Below are 21,396 nucleotides of genomic sequence, written 5' to 3'. Positions count from 1 at the left end.
TGGATGAAGTGATACCTATATGTTTTCCTGATTACTTTGGGATCTTTGGAAGAAAGTTGCTATGTAACTATCAGCTATAATGACTATTTTCTGTGCTTGGTAATTCTTTTAGTTTTGGTATCCAGCATGATGGAAAAGAGAATGACTGTGAGCCCATTGGAAGACATCCATACATTATGTCCCGGCAGCTAAAGTATGATCCTTCTCCACTCACCTGGTCACCGTGCAGCAAGGAATACATCACACGTTTCCTAGAGTGAGTGAGTAGAATACTATGTGAGGTGACACAGAGTTGAGGAGAAATTCTTAATTATTTTTTCCTTTGAGGATCCTTGAGGTATGTTGTTGGTTCCCATGTCATGGCACACCCAAATCTGACCAAGTACGATACAGTGAACAGTGGAAGAATTGTTACATTGTGCAATGTTCAAACTGGACTTAGATTTCAACAATACGAGTTCAAAACTTGATGTAACCTACAGCTATCATATGGTTACTGGGAGAAAAGATGGCCTTTTGGCTAAAGTATGTGGCAGAGCATCAGAGGGCCTGACACAGATTTCCTATGAGACCTTGGACAAATCACTGTATTCTTACAAGTGACCTCTTATTAAAGGGGCCTCAAATTTTGGATGCCCAACTTCAGACACCTCTGGTCTGACTTTCTACACTGTTGAGTGTCTACAGCTTTCACTGAATTCATTCCAAAGACTGAATCTATTTCTAATTTACCAAACTACATTCGGCCTCCATTAAACTCCTCTGCAAGGTGAAATGGGGAGAGCTGCCCTTCTTTATAATTCACAGGAGAAGGAAATAGCTGCTAAGAAGGTCACAGGAGTCATGATACACCACAAAGGAGACCCACACACATTCTGCTGCCTTTGCAGACTTCAGGGCCCCTTCTATATGCCATGGGTGGGTCAAGATACCAGATACATTAATACTCAGGCTGCTCCTGAATGGCAGATACTCCCAGGTTTTTTGAAGTACTTTGCTCTTATCAGAGGTTCCTAAAACATTATTGGAAATAAGTTATTTGCAAATTTCCCCATGCTTAACTTAGAATCTAGAAGTGTTGTTTCCTAAAGACCACTTGGAAAAGTGCCATTAATGATTAGAATTTTAAAGGTGAGTTATTAAAAAAAAATTCAAAATTAAAATTAAAAGCATATTTGTGTGGTTTTTAAATTTCCAATTTTCATCTTTAGCCGAGGATGGGGGTTCTGTCTAGATGATATCCCAAAAAAGAAAGATTTAAAGTCACCACTCATTGCCCCTGGAGTGATCTATGATGTACATCACCAATGCCAGCTGCAGTACGGCCCCACTGCTACTTTCTGTGAAGAGGTGGATGTAAGTGCCATTTGTTTTCATCTATTCTACTAACAAGAATTTAAGCTTTTAGTTCTTATTGTGACCTGACCAAATTCCAGTTTGGGGAAATTCTATTCTGCCTACATAAAATTCTTCTCCAGTTTCAAATGAATATGGCTATCCTAAATTGTTTTGTAGTGGTCTTGGGAATTATGAAAGGTTACTATGTTTCATGCACAGGTGACTGCATTTCAGTGGTGAAGTGGTTTCATTTTTAAATGTACATTATAGATCTTGGGTAAAATTATAAAGTGTCTTTATGACTTAAAAGTTTATTTTCAAAAGTAAGTTAAGCATTTTGGAGCCTCCATCCCATTAGCTGTCATTTGGCCAAATTCTTCAGTTGGATACATTTGCTTAACTTCTGTGAGAGTCACCTGAACAGTATTTGGTCCTGTATGTCATACGTTTGCCCACTTTTATTATGGGCCATATTGTTTAGGGTGGGTGTACAATAGGTATGCTTACAAAAACCTTAATTTGCATATGCAGGGAGGCACTTGATAGACTCCTTACTTGGTAAATCACCTATTGCCTCCACTTGTCCACACCTCAGTCCATAATGACCTAGAAACGGTGGTTTGCCAGGATCCTCCAGATTGCTTTTTTTCATTATGATCATTATGTATATCCTCATCTACTGACTATTATTGGTGGTATTGTACATTTCTGATTAATCTTCTCAATCAGAATGAACAGTATGGGTAGACGTAATGAATGCATTACATGTTTCACAGCTGTTCTTTGCAGCTGTCATTTTATCTTTTTGTACAGATAGGAAATTAAAGTATCATTTTGTGTTGGTTAATTCTGTTTCTGCTTGAATGTGAAGCTACTATGTCTTTATGCCTTTGCATTTCGCATCTGCTGACTAGTTAAATTATAAGTAAATATATGTCAGCAAATCAATTTGTAGCGTTTTTACTGCAAGCCTTCATTTTGCAAGTAATAATGCACAAGCAAAGAATTGTGTATTCTGTTAAATCCTACAATGAAATCAACAAAAAGTGAGGTATTTTACACTGATTATTTTGAAATGGTCTTTGGATGTGCTTGTTAATTTTATTTTATGCAAGCCTATATTAAAGGATAGTTTACCGGCATATTGGCACAGATTGAAGACTCAAGGTGTGTAAAATTAACTTAGGCTACGTCTACACCCCACAGCACTGTCAACGATGCTAGGTGCCCCAGAGGGAATGAACAGAACAGGTAATCATCAAAAGCGATCAACAGATGTATAGCTACATGCCACAATGAAAGGCCAGCAGCAGCCACACTGTGTGATGAATAACCCCTTGTGTCAGTGAAAGGCTATGGCATGGGGGAAGCTGTAGGGAAAGGCTTCAGTAACTCCCTGCTGCCAGAGCCTTTCCCTGTGTCAGGGAAGGGCTTCAGCAGCAGGGAGGCAATGGGAGACTACACTGCTAAAAACAGTGTAGCTAGGAGGCACAGCTTGGGCTGGAAGAAAGTCATGTAGGGTAGATACTCGGGTACATATCCACACCCTTCAGGCATGTCTTTATTCTACTCACCTCAGCCACACTTCACAGTCTACCCTCCTATCTATACCCATGCTAGGGGGCACTATTTGTATATGTACTCTACTGTACTCCTATGCCGCTGAAAGAAGCATGCGGTATAGAAGTCCCCCAAGTGTATTCTATGAGAGGGCTGGGTGAGATTTACACTGCCTTGCCACTTAACACAGGGGTGCCGGAATGGGGCCGGGGCTGGGGGCCATGGGCCCATCACTTTTAAAAGTGGGAGGGCTATGCCAGATGTAACCTAAGTTAATTTTACACACCCTTGACTCTACTGGTATATTGGCACAAGTTGAAAACTATCCTTTCAAATAGGCTTCCATCAAATAAAATTAACAAGGACATCCAAAGACCACTTTTTACCAGCCATAAGGGTGAGTGATGGGGAGAGGGAGTGGAGAGGAGTGAGCGGGGGGCTGGGTCTTGGGGGGAGGGGGAGGAAGAGGCAGAGGGTGAGCAGAACATTGGAGGGAGGGGTTGTGCTAGGGCAAGGCTCGAGGAGGCGGGGTGATGTAATGGCGGGGCCTCGGGAAAGGGGGTAGTGTGGGGGCGGGGCCATGGTTCGGGCATCTGTGGCCTCCCCCACTTTTAGGGAGCTTTTGCTGCTCCTGACTTAACTCCCGCTTTTTGACCAACTTGCACTCAATGTATAACTTACCCCACTGTTTACAGGTCTAGTGAATTCCCATTAGAGATGCGTCTGCTTACACTAAGCTAAATTTATCTGAATTTGGCCCTTTGATGCAATGAGAGCTGCAGGTGATCTGCACCTTTGAAATTCTGATTATGAATCCCTTGTCACTGAACCTTTATCTCCAAAACTTCCATTGATTTTTAATGAGATTGGAATTTGGTGCTTAGCTTATGAGGTTAGAGGTTATTTAGATTGCAAGCTCTGCAAGGCAGAGACCCTGATTTCATACATGTGTGTAAAGTGCTTTGCACATTGCTGATGATAAAATAAATGACTTGTCATGCATTGTATCAATTTCAGAGCCATGAGTTTCTGACTGTTGCTCCCACGTTTGCCCACTGAACAATGCTACTTCTATGGTGTGTGTAGTATCCTTTTTTTAACCTAGCATTATTAATGATGGAGATTTATGTGGATAACTTCTATTAAAGCTAATGAGTTTCCTGCATAAATCCCTGACTTTTTCAATGGAAGAAAATATTTCGTTATAAAATCTAACTGCCAGCAGCAGGATGTACTCATCTTAAAGCCCTGTTCTAGCAATCAAACAGGCTATTCTAGTGGATGAAAGCTAAAAGTACATTTACCAACTGTGTATTTCTTCTTGAGTATTGGAAATAGAGTGGCGGAGTACCCATCCAATAGTTGAAAAAGAACAAAACATACTTCATATATAATGGATAAAGAACAAAACTTTCCATACACAGTAGTAGAAAACCACTCAGCCAGAACAGATTTTAACTCTGCGACTACATCCTGAAAATATAGTGTCCCCAACTGCCCCCTAAACAGGGGTTCCCAAACTTTTTTCCCCTGAGGCTCATCTGTGCATCTGCAATTGGCACTGTGGCCCACTTACTAATTTTAATTATTACATGCACATAAACTATAACACAGTAAATAAACAGTGTAGGTTTCCTTTTCATGTTAATGTAAACGTGTAATGATAGAAAGTCCTAGCAATATGCACTCAAAGATATTATTCAAGATCTTTGAAACCAAACCGTTTTAGTAAAGCTGCACTTTATATAATGTTGAGAGCAAAATGTGGCATGCAGACACAGAAAACACAATGTATAAATGTATCAAACTGAACAATAAGCAATACAACAATGTTAAAAAAATTGTTAAACACATTGTGTTATTATTTGTTGATTTTAAAACATAATCGCTGTCCAGCTTTGAAAACTTTGTATTTTCAAGTTTTTTAGTGTAAAATCTAAATTTCTGAGCTGTGTAAGTAAAGACCCAACCCTAATCTCTATTAATTAGAAAAAAAATTGAATATTGTAAATAAAAATATAAAATAACAGTTACTTTATACTACACTGTGGCAACAGGTACTCTGATGATCCAGTAAAGGAGTATCCAAACTTTGAGTATGTTTTATCATATTTTCTTACCACTTTCTTTATTTTTTTGGCTGGTTCATTTCATGTTCCTGTAGATGGTTTGGGACTTCTTTATCTTCTTCACCAGTGCACCCTTCTCATTTTCGAAAATGAGATTGATCCATGTCAGATTGCAATACTGCTTGCCTTTTTTTACAGTTGTAAATGGTGGACTGAGTGTATGTTGCTAGGTTACCTTGCAGTAAAATGTACCATTGTTCTCATGAGAATTAAACTTGACATAGTACAGCTTGTTTTTTAAAAAATAAAGTTTTTTTTCCTATACTCTGTCCAACATAAACAGCTCAAAACACTACATGTATATAGCTTTGACTTCGATTACATGAGTCACGCGGAATTAAAGATTTACTAAGAACTTGACTGGCAAATGCAGTTGTGCTGGCAGACCTCCCAGGACTGTTGTGGCCCGCCTTTGGGCCACGGCCCACAGTTGGAAACCCCTGCTCTAAACAATGCTAGTATTGAATTATAAATAGGGAACTTCAATGCAGCCATTGGCATGTTTGCTTCACCTAAAACCATGCTTTGAGTGAAGATTTTAGAATACTTTGAGCAGTTCTGTCGTCATCTTTCTTTCCCAGTGTTCTAAAGATGTGATCATAATAGGAGCCCACAAACAATACACATGATAAATAACAAGCAACTCTCTTGAAACAAACTTTTTGTGAATGAGTTTAACAGAGAGATGCCAAAACCCAAGATCCAAACTTTGGAATCCAAATTCATATCTGAATGTGGCTGGTAGACCCTATGGGTCAGATTTTCAAAAGTACTTGTCATGTTGGATATCATGAGTGTCACAATGGTAACTGGTAAGTGCTGAGTCCTTTGGAAAATCTAGCTGTTGTTTAAGTGCCAAAATAGGAACACGTGTGTGTGTGTGTATATAAAGTTGCTATTTATATGTTAAAAGAAAAGGAGTACTTGTGGCACCTTAGAGACTAACAAATTTATTTGAGCATAAGCTTTCGTGAGCTACAGCTCACTTCATCAGATGCATGCAGTGGAAAATACAGTGGGGAGATTTTATATACACAGAGATCATGAAACAATGGGTGTTACCATACACACTGTAACCAGAGTGATCAGGTAAGGTGAGCTATTACCAGCAGGAAAGAAAAAAAACAAGTATTTTGTAGTGATAATCAAGGTGGGCCATTTCCAGCAGTTGACAAGCACGTGTGAGGAACAGTGTGTGTGTGTGGAGGTGGGGGGAATAGTTTTACTTTGTGTAATGACACATCCACTCCCGGTCTTTATTCAAGCCTAACATAATGGTGTCCAGTTTGCAAATTAATTCCAATTCAGCAGTCTCTCATTGGAGTCTGTTTTCGAAGTTTTTTTGTTGAAGAATTGCCACTTTTAGGTCTGTAATCGAGTGACCAGAGAGATTGACGTGTTTTCCTACTGGTTTTTGAATGTTATAATTCTTGACATCTGATTTGTGTCCATTTATTCTTTTACGTAGAGTCTGTCCGGTTTGGCCAATGTACATGGCAGAGGGGCATTGCTGGCACATGATGGCATATATCACATTGTTAGATGTGCAGGTGAACAAAAAGCTTATGCTCAAATTCCTTAGTCTCTAAGGTGCCACAAGTACTCCTTTTCTTTTTTTGGATACAGATTAACATGGCTGCTACTTTGAAACCTATTTATACTTTGTAAACACACACACACACACACACACACACTGTAAATTGCTCAATGTACAATAGGAAGAAAAAACCTACAATATACCAAATCCAAAAGGGGATGAAAATTAAGGTGCATAGGATTAAATCTAAATTACAGACATTAGGCAACGATGAAAAATGTATAGTGCAAAGAAACCTAATTCCAAAAGCAGAATTACCAGCCAATCCTGAGGTCCTAATTTATTTTTAAAGTGTCTTTTTATAGATGAATGCCCACTGAAATGTATAGGTGCTTGTCTGATTAAGACTGAGTGAAGATTTGGCCTGCAGGTACTGCAGCAATAATATTCTGTCAATAAGGTGAGACACTTGTAAGGAGAAGTCAACCACACTTCCAATAGCATGATTAATGAAGAGAAAATGCAGTCAGGGGCTATGGTATGTTTTCCCCTCTTGAGGCTGCTTCTGCATGGACAATGTGCCCCAAACTTTGTAAAGAAATTTTTCCAATTAACAGTGGGTGCTTGAGAGTTATGTCAGTTCAGACAATCGGGAGAACTTTTAAATTCTCAAGAGAACTTGAATTCAGTCAGCTGGATACAATATGTTCACAGTTTTGTATTTGTGCACAGATCTATGACAACACACTAATGAGGAGTAAATTTAAAGTTGTTCTGTGGCTAAAATTTTAAACAGTGACTAGAGATCTGGAGTATCTGATTTTGAGAGAACTTTAAAGGGGCCTCGCTTTCAAAAAGTTCTAAGCATCCTGACCTCTGAAAGTCAAGCCCCTTAAACTATCTCAAATTGAGATATCCCAAAATCATTAATGACTTTTGAAAATCGTGGCCTGGGAGTTCAGCTCTTCTGAAAGTAGCTGCAGTTTGTTCTTTCTTACAGAATATTTGCCAGACACTGTGGTGCTCAGTGAAAGGATCCTGCCGCTCAAAACTGGATGCTGCCGCAGATGGAACTAGATGTGGAGAAAAAAAGGTGATTATGGGCTTCTTCTGTGTAAAAATGAAGATCAGAAAGTATGAATTGTTACTAGGGCTGTCGATTAATCACAGTTAACTCACACAACTAACTCAAAAAATTAGCTACATTTAAAAAAATTAATCACTGAATCGCACTGTTAAACAATAGAACCCCAATCGAAATGTATTAAATATTTTTGGATGTTTTTCTACTTTTTCAAATATATTGATTTCTATTACAACACAGAATACAAAGTGTACAGTGCTCACTTTGTATTATTTTTATTACAAATATTTGCACTGTAAAAATGATAAAAGAAACTGTATTTTTCAATTCACTTCATGCACATACTGTAGTGCCAACTCTTTATCATGAAAGTGTAATTTACAAATGTAGATGTATGTTTGTTTGTTTTTTACATAACTGCACTCAAAACCAAACCAATGTAAAACTTTAGAGCTTACAAGTCCACTCAGTCCTACTTCCTGTTCAGCAATTGCTAAGAAAAACAAGTTTGTTTAATTTATGGGAGATGCTTCTGACTGCTTCTTATTTACAATGTCATCTGAAAGTGAGAACAGGCACTTTTGTAGCCGGCATTGCAAGGTATTTATGTGCCAGATATGCTAAACATTCATATGCCCCTTCATGCTTTGACCACCATGCCAGAGAACATGCTTCCATGCTGATGGTGCTCATTAAAAAAATAATGCGTTAATTAAATTTGTGACTGAATTCCTTGGGGGAGAATTTTATGTCTCCTGTTCTGTTTTACCCGCATTCGGCCATATATTTCATGTTATAACAGTCTCGGATGGTGACCCAGCACATGTTCGTTTTAAGAACACTTTGATAGCAGATTTGGCAACACGCAAAGAAGGTACCAATGTGAAATTTCTAAAGATAGCTACAGCACTTGACCCAAGGTTTAAGAACCTGAAGTGCCTTCCAAAATCTGAGACAGACAAGGTGTAGAGAATGCTTTCAGATGTCTTAAAAGAGCAACACTCCAATGCCGAAACTACAGAACCTGAACCACCAAAAAAGAAAATCAACCTTCTTCTGCTGGTGGCATCTGACTCAGATGATGAAAATGAACATGCATCGGTCTGCTCTGCTTTGGATCGTTATTAAGCAGAACCCGTCATCAGCATGGACGCATATATTCTGGAATGGTGGTTGAAGCATGAAGGGACATATGAATCTTTAGCGCATCTGGCATGTAAATATCTTGCGATGCCGGCTACAACAGTGCCATGTGAATGCCTGTTCTCGCTTTCAGGTGACATTGTAAACAAGACGTGGGCAGCATTATCTCCTGCAAATTGTAACCAAACTTGTTTGTCTGAGCGATTGGCTGAAGTAGGACTGAGTGGACTTGTAGGTTCTAAAGTTTTACATTGTTTTATTTTTGAATGCAATTATTTTTTGTACATAATTCTACATTTGTAAGTTCAACTTTCATGATAAAGAGATTGCACTACAGAACTTGTATTAGATTAATTGAAATATACTATTTATTTTGTTTGTCATTTTTACAGTGCAAATATTTGTAATAAAAATAAATATAAAGTGAGCACTGTACATTTTGTATTCTGTGTTTGTAATTGAAATCAATCTATTTGAAAATGTAGAAAACATCCAACAGTTTTCAGCTGTCGTTAAGACTGCGCCAATCACAACACGGCTGCCATTCTTCTCGCGTTTAACAATGTCATCTTCCCATCTTCTTGGAGGCCAGCCAGGTGGCCTTTTCTGTTCTCGTGGGTACCACTCAGCTATGATTGCGGTCCACCTATTGTCCTTGAGCCATGCTGTGTGGCCCACCCATTGCATCTTATTAGGTCTGCTTTCCATGATGGTATCTTTCACACCGCTGCGTTCTCTGATCATTTCATTTGGGATGTGATCCAGAAGGGAGATTCCCAACATGGCTCATTCCATTGCCCTTTCAACTACCAACAGCCGCTGCTCTTCTCTCTTCGTCAGTGCTCACGTTTCACTGCCGTACAACATGACTGGCAGCACTGTTGAATTAAAGATATTTGCGCGTGTGGTCTTGTCGGTTTTTCCCTTGAGGACGTCCTTGATGGAATTGAATGCACACCATCCTTCCCGAATCCTTCGCGAGAGTTCTCCATTCAGGTCTTGGCGCATATTGACTTCTTGGCCCAAATATATGTACTGTTCCACTTTTTCGATTTTTTTCTCCTGCTACTGTTGTTCGGGCTTTTCGTAAGACGTCTGATAGCATATATTTCGTTTTACAGCGGTTCATTTTCAGGCCGACCTGACTGCTTTTCTTGTTGAGTCTTCGTAGTATGCTCTGCAGTTGGTTAGTGCTTTTGGCAATTAGCATGATGTCGTCTGCGAATCTGAGATGAGATAATCGTTCTCCATTTATGTTGACACCACTCCTCCAATTGATCTTGTTCATAACCATTTAGAGGCAGGCAGTGAATAGTTTCGGTGTAATTTTATCTCCTTGCTTCACACCTTTCTCGATTGGGATGTGGAGGGGAGTTTTGAGGAGAGTAGTCTGTTGTGTATCCGGTATTCGCTTCCTTCAACAAACTGATGTAGTGTGTGTTAATGCCCTGCTCTGTGAGCACCTTTAATATTGGTTCAAACTCGACGCTGTCAAAGGTTTTTTCATAGTCAATGAAAACCATGCACAGCAGGAGCTTGTATTCCCTTGCTCTTTCTAGGAGCTGGCTAAAGGTAAATATATGGTCAATGGTGCTGAAATTTCTTTGGAATCCTGTATGCTCTCTCGGCTGTTGTTCATCCAGACTCTGTGAGAGTCGGTTCGTTATCACCTTTGTAAAGAGCTTGTAGATGTGAGAGACCAGGCATATAGGGTGGTAGTTTTTTAAGATTTTTCTCAATCGCCTTTCTTGTGCAGTAAGATGGTATTCGACTCCTTCCAGCTTGATGGTATTCTTCGTTCTTCAAGATATCAACTGAATCTTAAAGCGAGGGCCTTCCAAAGTTCTTTGCCTCCTGCAGAAATAATTTTTGATGTTATTCCATCTTTGCCTGGAGCTTTTCCCTTCTTCATCTGATGTAGTGCGCTTCAGACTTCACTGACAGTTATTGGGGGGGGGTTGGCGCGTTCTTCTGACTCTTGGAGCGTTGGGAGAAGGACATTTGATTCTTGATTTGAACAGTTCTGTATGGAAGTCCCTGCAGACCTCCTCCATCTCTGCTCTGTCAATTACTATCTCTCCATCCTCATTCTTCAACGCTGTTACACTCAATCTATACTGCGTCAATTCCTGCTTGCATGTCCTGAGGCTCTTGCGTGATTCAGCTGTTTTGAGGAGCTTTTCTTTCTGGAAGTTCTCAGTCATCCTTCAGTTTTTCCTGTATAAGCTTGCACAGAATGGAATACTCGAGGTTGTTATCTGAGCTCCTTTTCATGTTTCTCTGATTTTCCAACAAGCTTTTTGTTTCGTTCAACAATCTTCCTTTTGCCTCCTTTGGCTTTTCAATTTCAGCTGCTTTTATGCAATGTCTCAGCTTGTTGGCAAAGATACTATAGTCCTCATCACACATTTTCGTCTGGCTCCAGTCAAACCCACAAATCGATTTCTTCAATTTTGCTTCATCAAAGGTCTTTGGCTGCTGTTTCCAGTTTGTCATCTGTAGCGCCTTCTTTTCCACCGCTTTGTCAGAAATCAACTTTGCTCTAAGCAGGCAATGGTCACTGCCGGTGTTGAAAGGCAGCACCACAGAGACATCTTGGACGATATGCCTTTTATTGACTAAAATGTAGTTGATTTTGTTCTTGCTTTTTGCATTTAGCGCGATCCATGTCCACCTCCTTGCAGCTGTCTTTTTGTACCAGGTGTTTGCTATGTACAGTTCTTTCATTTCTGCCATTGCTACGAACCTTTCTCCTCTTTCATTCCTTTTGCCACTGCCGTATCTTCCTATGAACTTTTCGCCAGCTTTCCCTCACCCAACCTTGGCGTTGAAATCTCCCATCGTGACCGTGTAAGTGGACTTTTGCACGAGGGCTCTTTCGAGTTCTCGGTGGAATTCTTCCACTTCTTCATCCTCACTTGCACTTGTGGGAGCGTAGGCCTGGATGACCTTGAGGGTAGCTTTTGACTCCATCTGAAGATGCAGCACACCGATACATGATGATATTAGCTGGCATGATGTGACTTTCAAAGACCAATCCTTACTGATGATAAATCCAACTCCTCCAACATTTCTAGCGCCATCTCCCTTTCTGAGCCTCACAGCGCTTCCATCCTTGCAGTTGACTTCCAACTCCTTCTTTCATCGGGTTTTGCAGACACCGAGGATGTCGCATCTTATCCTTTTCTTCTCCATCAGATGGTTTAACATTTCCTCCCTTGCCAGCGACGTACAATTGTAAGTACACACAGCGAGGGTGTTGTGTCGGCCTAGCACCTGACATTTTTAGCAACCTCTCGACGCTTGATTTCTGCTCCACTACTGAAGAACAGTTCAATGACGCGCAGGAAACTGAGGCCCATTTACTCATGTTGTTTTAGCCGTTGACTTCAAGCCATCCCACTGGCTGGGCGGGCAGGCATGCGTACCTCCTCAAGCTTAGCTAGCCTTCAACCTCTAAGGAGAAGGAAAACTGCTCTTTCCTCTGAGAGAGCAATCCTGTTCCCTGGATTGGGTAGTCCAACACCTTTGTAGCATGGTTAGACCTGCCAGGGCATACACCCTGTTACCATAGCCGTCAGACGGCCAGGGTCACCGCTGCACCACGATGAGGCGCTGGGTAGGATTTTGCAGTGGTTTTTTTTCTGATATTAATCTTAAACCCTGACCTTTTTCCGCTTGCTTTTATTATCATTACTCTACTGTTTTTCTTCAAGCTGAGAGGACTAATAGCTTTCTTTTCAATCCATGACTATTGGCTAGCCAGCTGGAGCTCAACTTCCTAGTTCATAGGGACTGTAAGGTATGACCTCAGTACTTCTTAATGCCGTCCACAGCCTCGCTCGCTAAGGGAGTTAGGCACCTGAGTCTTGTTCTGAATTTGTCGCATTGCTGGAACCCAAAGCACCACCCTCAGACTCCATACTGGTGAAATTTCCCTAGTGTTGTAGTAATTGTGCTAGCTGTCTTGTAAAGGAAGATGTGAAATGAATAGCTATTAAATGATTTGGGGGTTCAATCCTAAAACATGACAAGCACTTCAGTGGGAGCCATGAGTGCTCAGATCCTCTCAGGATTATGTCCTTAATCGGGATTTCATGAAATAAATCCATTTCTCCTCCATTACTAAAGTCTCATTACCTGAACAAGTCTGTGCACTGTGATTCTGTGGCAAAGTAGATCATTCCCTCTGCCTCCCCCTCAAACTGCCCATAAGCGGTTGTCTACACAGTTATTCCCAAATAGTTATTCCACTTTACATTTACAACCTACCTTATTCTGGAATAACTTTCATGTGTAGACAAGCCCTCAAAGTTTACAGCCCCCTGTTCATAACACACTGCATGAAAGATACTCAGTTTTGACCCACCTGATGTTCTTGTTCTAGCAGGTCAAGGATTTTGATGAAGCGGGACCCTACCAAGGCACCACAGTCTAGCTCACAGTATAGTTTCAACAGGAAACCTTTGTTGAGAGGTTCAACATTAGGACTCATAGAATGAAACTAATTTAAACTGAGAGGAGTGGAATGAAATGAAAGAAAGGGAAAGTTTAAAAGCAGAATATCAGGAAAGTTTTCCTGACCAGTGAGATGATATGCAGCTATTTAGCTGAGGATTAGTTTCTCAGAGGAAGTGATGAACAGTGTGGTGGGATATTTACATTTCAAAGCACCACTAAATATCCTGTAGGGAAAAATCCTCCATTGGCAGGGAACAATAACCAAATGCTAACTCAGCTCCTTGGTGGTGGTGATGATGCATGGTGACTTGCCAGTGGCAAAATTCACTCTAGGATGCCTCTGAGTCAGGGTAGCATAAGGCATGAATCAGTACAGGGCTAATGACTGCTGGACTAGTAGTGGATTGGAGCAGGTGACCACAGGAGAGAGGGTTTTCTTCAAAAGTAGAGATTTGGCAATGACCTAGGGAAAAGAAGGAAAGGTTGGGGGAATAGTGGGTTCGTGCAGATATTTTCAATGGGAAGGCTGGGAATCTAGTCTAAATGGATGGGAAGCACTTCTGAGGAGAAGGGAGGAGAAAGGATATTGTTTGTTGTGATGAGGGTGGTCTTTCTATGGTGGACACCAGGAGAAATCTTTCTGATCCTTAAAGAACCTAGAATTCATTGGATTATTTAAATCCAAGTATAGTAAACACACGGAACAAGTTGTCAACTAAGCTTAGTGGCGTGTAGAATGGAAACTAAGGCTATCCGAATAAATACTGAATATGACATCCTCATAGAAAGAGAAGGGGATTGAAAGATACAGTGACAGTACTTTCTCTTGTTTAATTACTTATTTAAGCAACTACAGGATATTGGCTATAATGTAATTGAGCAGAAATTGTTTGCTTCATTTCAAGTCAATTCTGTTGCACAAAGAAAAGGAGTACTTGTGGCACCTTAGAAACTAACCAATTTATTTGAGCATAAGTTTTCGTGAGCTACAACTCACTTCATCGGAGGCATACTGTGGAAAATACAGAAGATGTTTTTATACACACAGACCATGAAAAACATCTTCTGTATTTTCCACAGTATGCCTCCGATGAAGTGAGCTGTAGCTCACGAAAGCTTATGCTCAAATAAATTGGTTAATCTCTAAGGTGCCACAAGTCCTCCTTTTCTTTTTGCGAATACAGACTAACACGGCTGCTACTCTGAAACCTGTTGCACAGTATCTCTTCTCAATCACCACTAATGGGCAATACCTCCCATCTGCGGAATTTGGAGGAGCTCTAAAGTTGTTGCTGGAGGCTCCAAGATTAAGCCCCACTCTTCAGTTCAGGCCACCAGATTTTCTGCCTCCAGCGGTGAAAGAAGGCAGTAGCTCAGTTTCTCCCAGCCATTTTGTTATATAACGTTAATTTTGATTCCTTTTCACACAGCAGTGACTTGTAATTTTTCCTCCTCATCCTCCCCACCCCTGGAGTGGGTATATGACAGCTTGTTGGTTTCAACCACCTGGACCTAGCACTGCAGTGGCTCCTCTCTGAGACTCTTCTGCACCCCTGAGGCCTGGCAGAGATGGCCTGCAAACCCTGGGCAAAAGAGTGAACATGTGATAGATATCAGTCATGTTGCTTATGTCCTACTGGAAGGTGCTAAAGTAGTACAGTGATGAGCAAATTATGGAAACCTAATAGAATAGAAAAGCCAAGACTGAGGTCATTAAAGTTAACATGGCACTTTTTGGAGGAAAAATTGTGTTAACCACAGTGTTATAGCCAAATTCCAGCTCAGGTAATTGCCCTGTGTTCACCTAAATCCGCCCTGAGATTTCATATGGATATGGTACTCTGCTTCCATGTCACCTCAGAGGTGGAGGCCTATCAGTGGAAGATGAAATTCTCATAGGATAATCTATATATTAGTTTAAGTTTTTGTAAAATGCTTTTGGGGGAAAATATGTATGGTACATTTTAAAAACTTAGTTTTACCTGCAAATGTAACTCCTGCTCTATTTATATGATTCTGACACTCGTACTAACAATACTGTGAAAGATCATTTCTGTCCATAAAAAACTGTTGACTGTATTAATTTTGCACAGTTGAGCAGTCTGCTCTCGTGTTTACACATTGTGATACAGTGGATTAGATCTTCAGCTTGCGTAAACTGGTTTAGGTCTGTTAAAGTCAGTGGAATTATGCTGATTTATATCTGCTGAAAATCTGAACCACAGCCTTTAAATACAAGGTCATTTACTATTTCTCAAATAATACAGTATAATATCATACACATTTTTCTGAGCCGATAGATACATAGAATAATAAGCAGTAGAAACTATTTATGCCAAAACCCATGACAGTTATTTATATGCAGGATGTACAGTGGATGAAGCAGAATTTAAATAAGATTACTCTGGATTTATACTAGAATAATTTAGATCAGAATTTGACCTTGTGTGTGGGAAGAGAGGAGCTGCTTTATTTTATACTTTATACATTCTCTTTTGGTTTCTTTCCCTATTACAGAACCTTCTGTTGGTTAGCTGTGCCATGTTACATTTACGTGCCCCGTTTGTAGCTTACACCACAATTTATATCTCTTCTGAATTTGAACCCATCTCAACTCATCACACGCTTCCTTTCAGTGACCTATCACCATAGGCCTCTAACTAAAGGACTTTTCCATTCCATCTCCAATAGAATATAGATGGAAGGTGCCTACGTTTCTAGCAATAGGTACATACAAAATACAAATGACATTGAAAATTATAGAGTTTAAGGTCAGAAGGAACCACCAAATCGTTTAGTTATGACCAACAGTTATCAATAGAATTTTGCTGAGGAAATGTTGCTTGACACAGTCTATGACAGAATGAGGGGATTTTACCTCTTCTAGGTCAGTAGTTTTCAACCTTTCCAGACTATTGTACCCCTTTCAGGAGTCTGATTTGTCTTGCATACCACAATTTTTACCTCATTTAAAAACGACTTGCTTACAAAATCAGACACAAAAATACACAAGTGTCACAGCACACTATTACAGAAAAACTGCTTAATTTCTGATTTTATCATATAATTAGAAAATAAATTTACATTGGAATATAAATATTACACATACATTTCAGTGCATAGTATGTAAAGCAGTATAAACAAGTCATTGTCTGTATGAAATGTTAGTTTGTACTGACATCACTAGTGCTTTTTATGTAGCTTGTTGTAAAACAAGGCAAATATCTAGATACCCCTGGATGTCCTCTGCATACCCCCAGGGGTACATGTACCCCTGGTTGAGATCCACTGTTCTAGGTCAACTTTAGACCAACAAAGCTGATTAAATGGTTTTCAGCACACACAGCTGACTAGATTTTTATTTAAGCATTCACCAGTCTGCATTTTTTTTTTGCTCTGATAATTTTCTGACCCTCTGTATTTGTTTTTTCTTTATTATTCAGTGGTGCTTCAACGCAGAGTGCATTAGAGTGGGAAAGAATCCAGAAATGATAAATGGTGGATGGGGCACATGGTCCTCCTGGTCTCATTGCACACGGACATGTGGGGCAGGAGTTCAGAGCGCAGAAAGACACTGCAATAACCCAGAGTAAGTTGTGTGCATAGTTCATCACCAATCCTTTCAATGCGTTTTTTTATGTAATGCAAGGTGTTGGAGATGTCTGGGTATTTGTGAGGATAGGGACACTTTTGTTTCTCACCATATTATCAACAGCTACTGCAGCAAGGCAACCATTAAACCCACTGCTCCCCATAGAAACACCCCTGACTAGAATCCACCCACCTTGCCTTTTACAATTTTCATGTTGCTTCTCAGTCTTTCTTACCTTCTATGGAAATTACTTCTACCAGAGAGAGACGAAATCTTCACCTGCAGGATTAGTACAACATCAGAAACATTGTTTTAATGATACTACTTTGGATAATTTGCAATATTCTCAATAACTATGTGGGGGTAAAAATTAGTGGCCTATTCCTGGGAGCTGCTGAGTACTTGCAAATCACATTTGATCCTAAACCATTTGAAGTCTTAGAGATCCTGGTGATGGATTCTTAGAATCCAGATAAATGGGTATGTAAAAGGCATTTTTTTTTAAAATTGCCCAAGTCCCATTTTCAAAAAGAACAGAAACGCTCAGGGCCCAGATCCTCAAAGGTAGTTAGGCGCCTAACTCCAAGGAGTGATCAGCTCCTGACATGGTTGAGCTCATGATGAACTATCTATATGTTACTGTCTTAGTATTTGTTTATGTGTCACATTTTCCAAAATGCCTAAGGTCTGGTCTACACTGCAGACATATATTGGTATAACTGTCACGCAGGGGTGTGAAAAATCCACCCCTCTGAGTGATATAGTTATACTGACCAAACCCCACTTGTAGACAGCACTACGTCAGTGGGAAAACTACTGCCTCTCGGAAGGTGGATTATACCAATGGGAGAACTCTCCCCCATCTGAGTGTCTTTATTGTCATGCTACAGCTGCACCAATGCAGCTGTGCTGATGCAGCATTTTAAGTGTAGGCTTGCCCTAAGTGACTGAGAAGTCGAGTCCCCATTGACTTCAGTGTTCGGCACCTTGTTATGAATGCACTATTTAAAATAAAACACACTTAACTTTTGTACAGACTCTAAAGCCACAAAACTTCACACTTTATTTCTAGGCCACAGTTTGGCGGAAAGTATTGCACTGGAGAAAGGAAACGCTACCGCATGTGTAACATTGTCCCATGTCGACAAGACACACCAACCTTTCGTCAGATGCAATGCAGTGAATTTGACACAGTTCCCTACAAGAATGAATTCTACCAGTGGATTCCAGTTTATAACACAGGTAAGAAGTAACACAGTCAAATTCAGAGCACTTACAGATAAATAATGTGTGAAAGGGAAGTAAATGAACGTGAGTCTTTGACTTGCCTAAGAAAAATACCACTTTGAAGGCCACATGTGTTCTGGTTGAAGTTTCAGGTCCTATAAATAAGGCCCTTCATTTCTGTTTTTTGTTTGCTTACTTTCCCAGGAATTAATCAGTGTTTATCTCAAAAAATTTAAAAACGGGTGGAAATCAGTGCCAAAAATTAGCTTTACTGTTTTCTGGATAAATATTGGCATTAATATTGGGGGCTGGGAGGACAGGAAAAAAGCAACAAATAAAGACAATTAATGGTTTCATACGCAATAAACTCCTATCGCTAATCTCCATTCCAAAAATTAAACTTCTTTCTAAAAACAGTTTACAACTGGTGACTTGTGCAGTTACACTTAATATAGCTCACTTAACCATTTCCCTGCCATTGTGGGGCCTTGAGCACGGGTGCACCTCTGTCCTTTCTATCCACTGGCAGTTGAATGCAACTGTCCAGTCTCCTGGAGCTGTAATACTTTTGGTCTAGTTGTGGTTGTTGGGTTGACTGTGCTGGGTGCAGGTGATGGTGGCCTGTGATATACAGGAGATCAGACTAGTTGAACAGGGGTGATCCCTTCTGGCTTTGAACCCTACAACTCTGTAAGGGGCTTCAGTATGAATTGCGAAAGTCCTGGGTGGTGTAGGGTCTCAGTGGTTTTTTTCAAAGTATCTTTTTCATGGCTGGGACAGGATGCCCAGAACCCAGTTATGAAGGGGAGGAGGGAGCACCCAGCACACTCAAGAAGAGCAGGCAAGGAGGTGCCCAGCACTCAGGGAGGGAAGGGCATGGGGAGAAGAAGGGGTGCCTGGCACACACAGTGGGAGTGGGTCAGGAGGGGCCAGTACAGATTCAACCTCATTCCCAGTGTCCTGTCATTGCATCAGTCCATGGTCTTGGCAGGCTCCTTGCCCATCTCATTCCACCACTCCACAGCTGCAGCAGCCATCAAGTGCAGTTACCCCGTCCTGCACATTGCCAACTGGCAGGGAGTCTGCAAGTGGGGAACTGGGTCTGGGGAATTCGAACAGGCAAAAAAATCTGAAAGCAATTAGTGATCAGGAGCTATCTCTACTGTTAGCACTGGACTTCAAAAGCCTATCCAGCAAGAATTACCAACATTACTTGTTCCTTCACCTAAGAACAATAAACTGTTTAGAGAAGTTACGCTCAAAGGTTGACACTTTGCTTTAACTTTAGATATACTTCTTGTCAGTAGCATTTGTCATCAAATTTACTGTGTGTTTAATGCTTGACAGCTATGAATAAACTTCTTAAATATCACCTAGTGTCACGCTCATTGAATAAATATACTACTGAAGATAAGATTGGAACAAGCAGTAGTCCAGGAAAGCATTATCAAAGTGGTTTCCTTAGCTTGAACGAAGAAAATAAGGGTGATTAGGTATCTTATGAAAGAGTTTGTCAATAAAAACAAACCACAATAAACACAAAGCACTTGGGGCCTGACACAAAAACTACATACATTCACAGGTCACATTATGCAATTTCTTATGTAAGAAAACTGAAATTCTATTCCATTTTGTTATGCACAATGTGTACATTCAATAGAATCTGGATATATCACCCACTTAGTGAAAATGGACACACAGGGCCAGTGCTTGTGGAATTTTGGGAGAGAATTATTTTTTACTGTTCCAGTGTACATGCATGAAGTATGTTCTTGTTTAAAAAAACTCTTATAATTCATCTGAATCTAATTCAGTTTTTCATGGAACAATTAAAGGCACATCTTTTGACTACATCCCTCCAAATCCCAAGTTTCTATCACCTTCCGCTGAGGTGTTTTTAAAAAAGTCACCAAAATTTTCTCTTATCAGAGAAACTGTCTTTTATTTCACTCCTTCTTTACTTGAAAATGATTCAATCATTTCTGATGGAAGTGTCTGGAATAAAGGTGCTCCCTCACTGAGAGCAAGCATACTCACATGCAGCTGTGATGCTATCTAAAGGGGAAGGTGACTGCCTACAATAATATGGTCACCTCTTTCACAAAATTGTGATAAAACTTGTCCAAAGTATGCCTCGCTATAATCTGCTGAGTATTATTATCTTGTTATAATATGTGTATCGACACTCCGTATGGAGCCCTGAAATTGTGGTATATGTATATAACTCCAACATGCAGTTAGGCTGAGAAACGCCCATAGGTGAGCTCTTCAGGAATAACAACAGAACTGTAAATGAGCCGCTGCATGCCATTCCCGAAGACACCGCAAACGGCATGTACACAGAAGTTGCAAGCAAAAATTTGCAGCCTATCTGAAGAACTGATGGGAAAGCACATATGCCAGGGAATTGCTTGACCCCATGACACAGCAAGGATTTTCCAGCCAAAAAGGGTCAAGATCTAAAAAGGGAGAACAAAGGCCCCTGGCCACCTCTTTCGTATTCCGTCTTTGGACTGGTGAATTCTGACAGGGTAAATTTTGAACCAAGGACTGAGGTCCTCAAAACTATTTGGGCAACCCAGAGAGACTTACAGAAAACTAGCGCATTTAACATCCCTTCTATCATTTTGAATGTACAAACTCAAATTCACCTTTAACATATTTTACCTGCTTTAACCTCTAATTCTCATTTCTTTTTCTTAGCTAATAAATCTTTAGTTAGTTTACCAAAAAAATTTGGCTGACTGCATTGTCTTTGGTTTGAGATCCAGAGCATTCATTGACCTGGGGGTAAGTGACCGGTCCCTTGCAGCTAGAAGTACCTAATATGTGATGATTTTTTTTATTTTAATAATCTTTCATCACAGGAATCCAATTTGTCTTGGTGGTAGCATAGGCTAGAGTGTCTAAGGGGATTGTCTGTGGCTCCATGATAAGCTAGAATAGCGATCCAGGAGCACACATTTGTGGCTTGTTTGGTTAAATCTAATTATAGAATATACCACCAGTTGGGAGTGTCTGCCCTGTTTTCTGAAAGTCTGACCTGAGATTGGCCTCTAAGTTGTGAGCCATGTATCAGGCACCATGACAATTTGGTGTACTTGGCAGGATTCACATGTCACAGGTCAATTGGGCTTTAAGATCAGAACCCAATACTATTTGATGTTAAAATTTGATATTGAGAGTTTTAAGGTTTAAAGATTAGTTACAACGGATGATTTACAATCATATGAGAGTCTTGACACAAAAGAGCTTAAAAATCATCTAAAGAAAGGGGGATAACCATTAAGAAGGATACCCCAGATCAGGAACTGAGAACTATGCT

The 21,396-nt window shown here is 40.2% G+C and overlaps 1 protein-coding gene across 1 annotated transcript in view; it reads left to right on the top strand.

The window, feature by feature from the left end:
- The window catches only part of ADAMTS12 (ADAM metallopeptidase with thrombospondin type 1 motif 12), a 323,221-nt gene that overhangs the window by 179,802 nt on the left and 122,023 nt on the right, over positions 1-21,396 (top strand). The window contains exons 8-12 of the mRNA XM_073343691.1: positions 113-256; positions 1,212-1,356; positions 7,565-7,657; positions 16,696-16,841; positions 17,917-18,086. Of these exons, the coding sequence (XP_073199792.1) occupies positions 113-256; positions 1,212-1,356; positions 7,565-7,657; positions 16,696-16,841; positions 17,917-18,086 (698 nt within the window). The remainder of the gene's footprint in view (positions 1-112; positions 257-1,211; positions 1,357-7,564; positions 7,658-16,695; positions 16,842-17,916; positions 18,087-21,396) is intronic.

This window comes from Lepidochelys kempii, chromosome 5, assembly GCF_965140285.1.
Source record: "Lepidochelys kempii isolate rLepKem1 chromosome 5, rLepKem1.hap1, whole genome shotgun sequence".
Lineage (NCBI taxonomy): Eukaryota > Metazoa > Chordata > Testudines > Cheloniidae > Lepidochelys > Lepidochelys kempii.
Note: the sequence above shows the minus strand (reverse complement) of the source record. Positions and strands in the feature narration are given on the sequence as shown.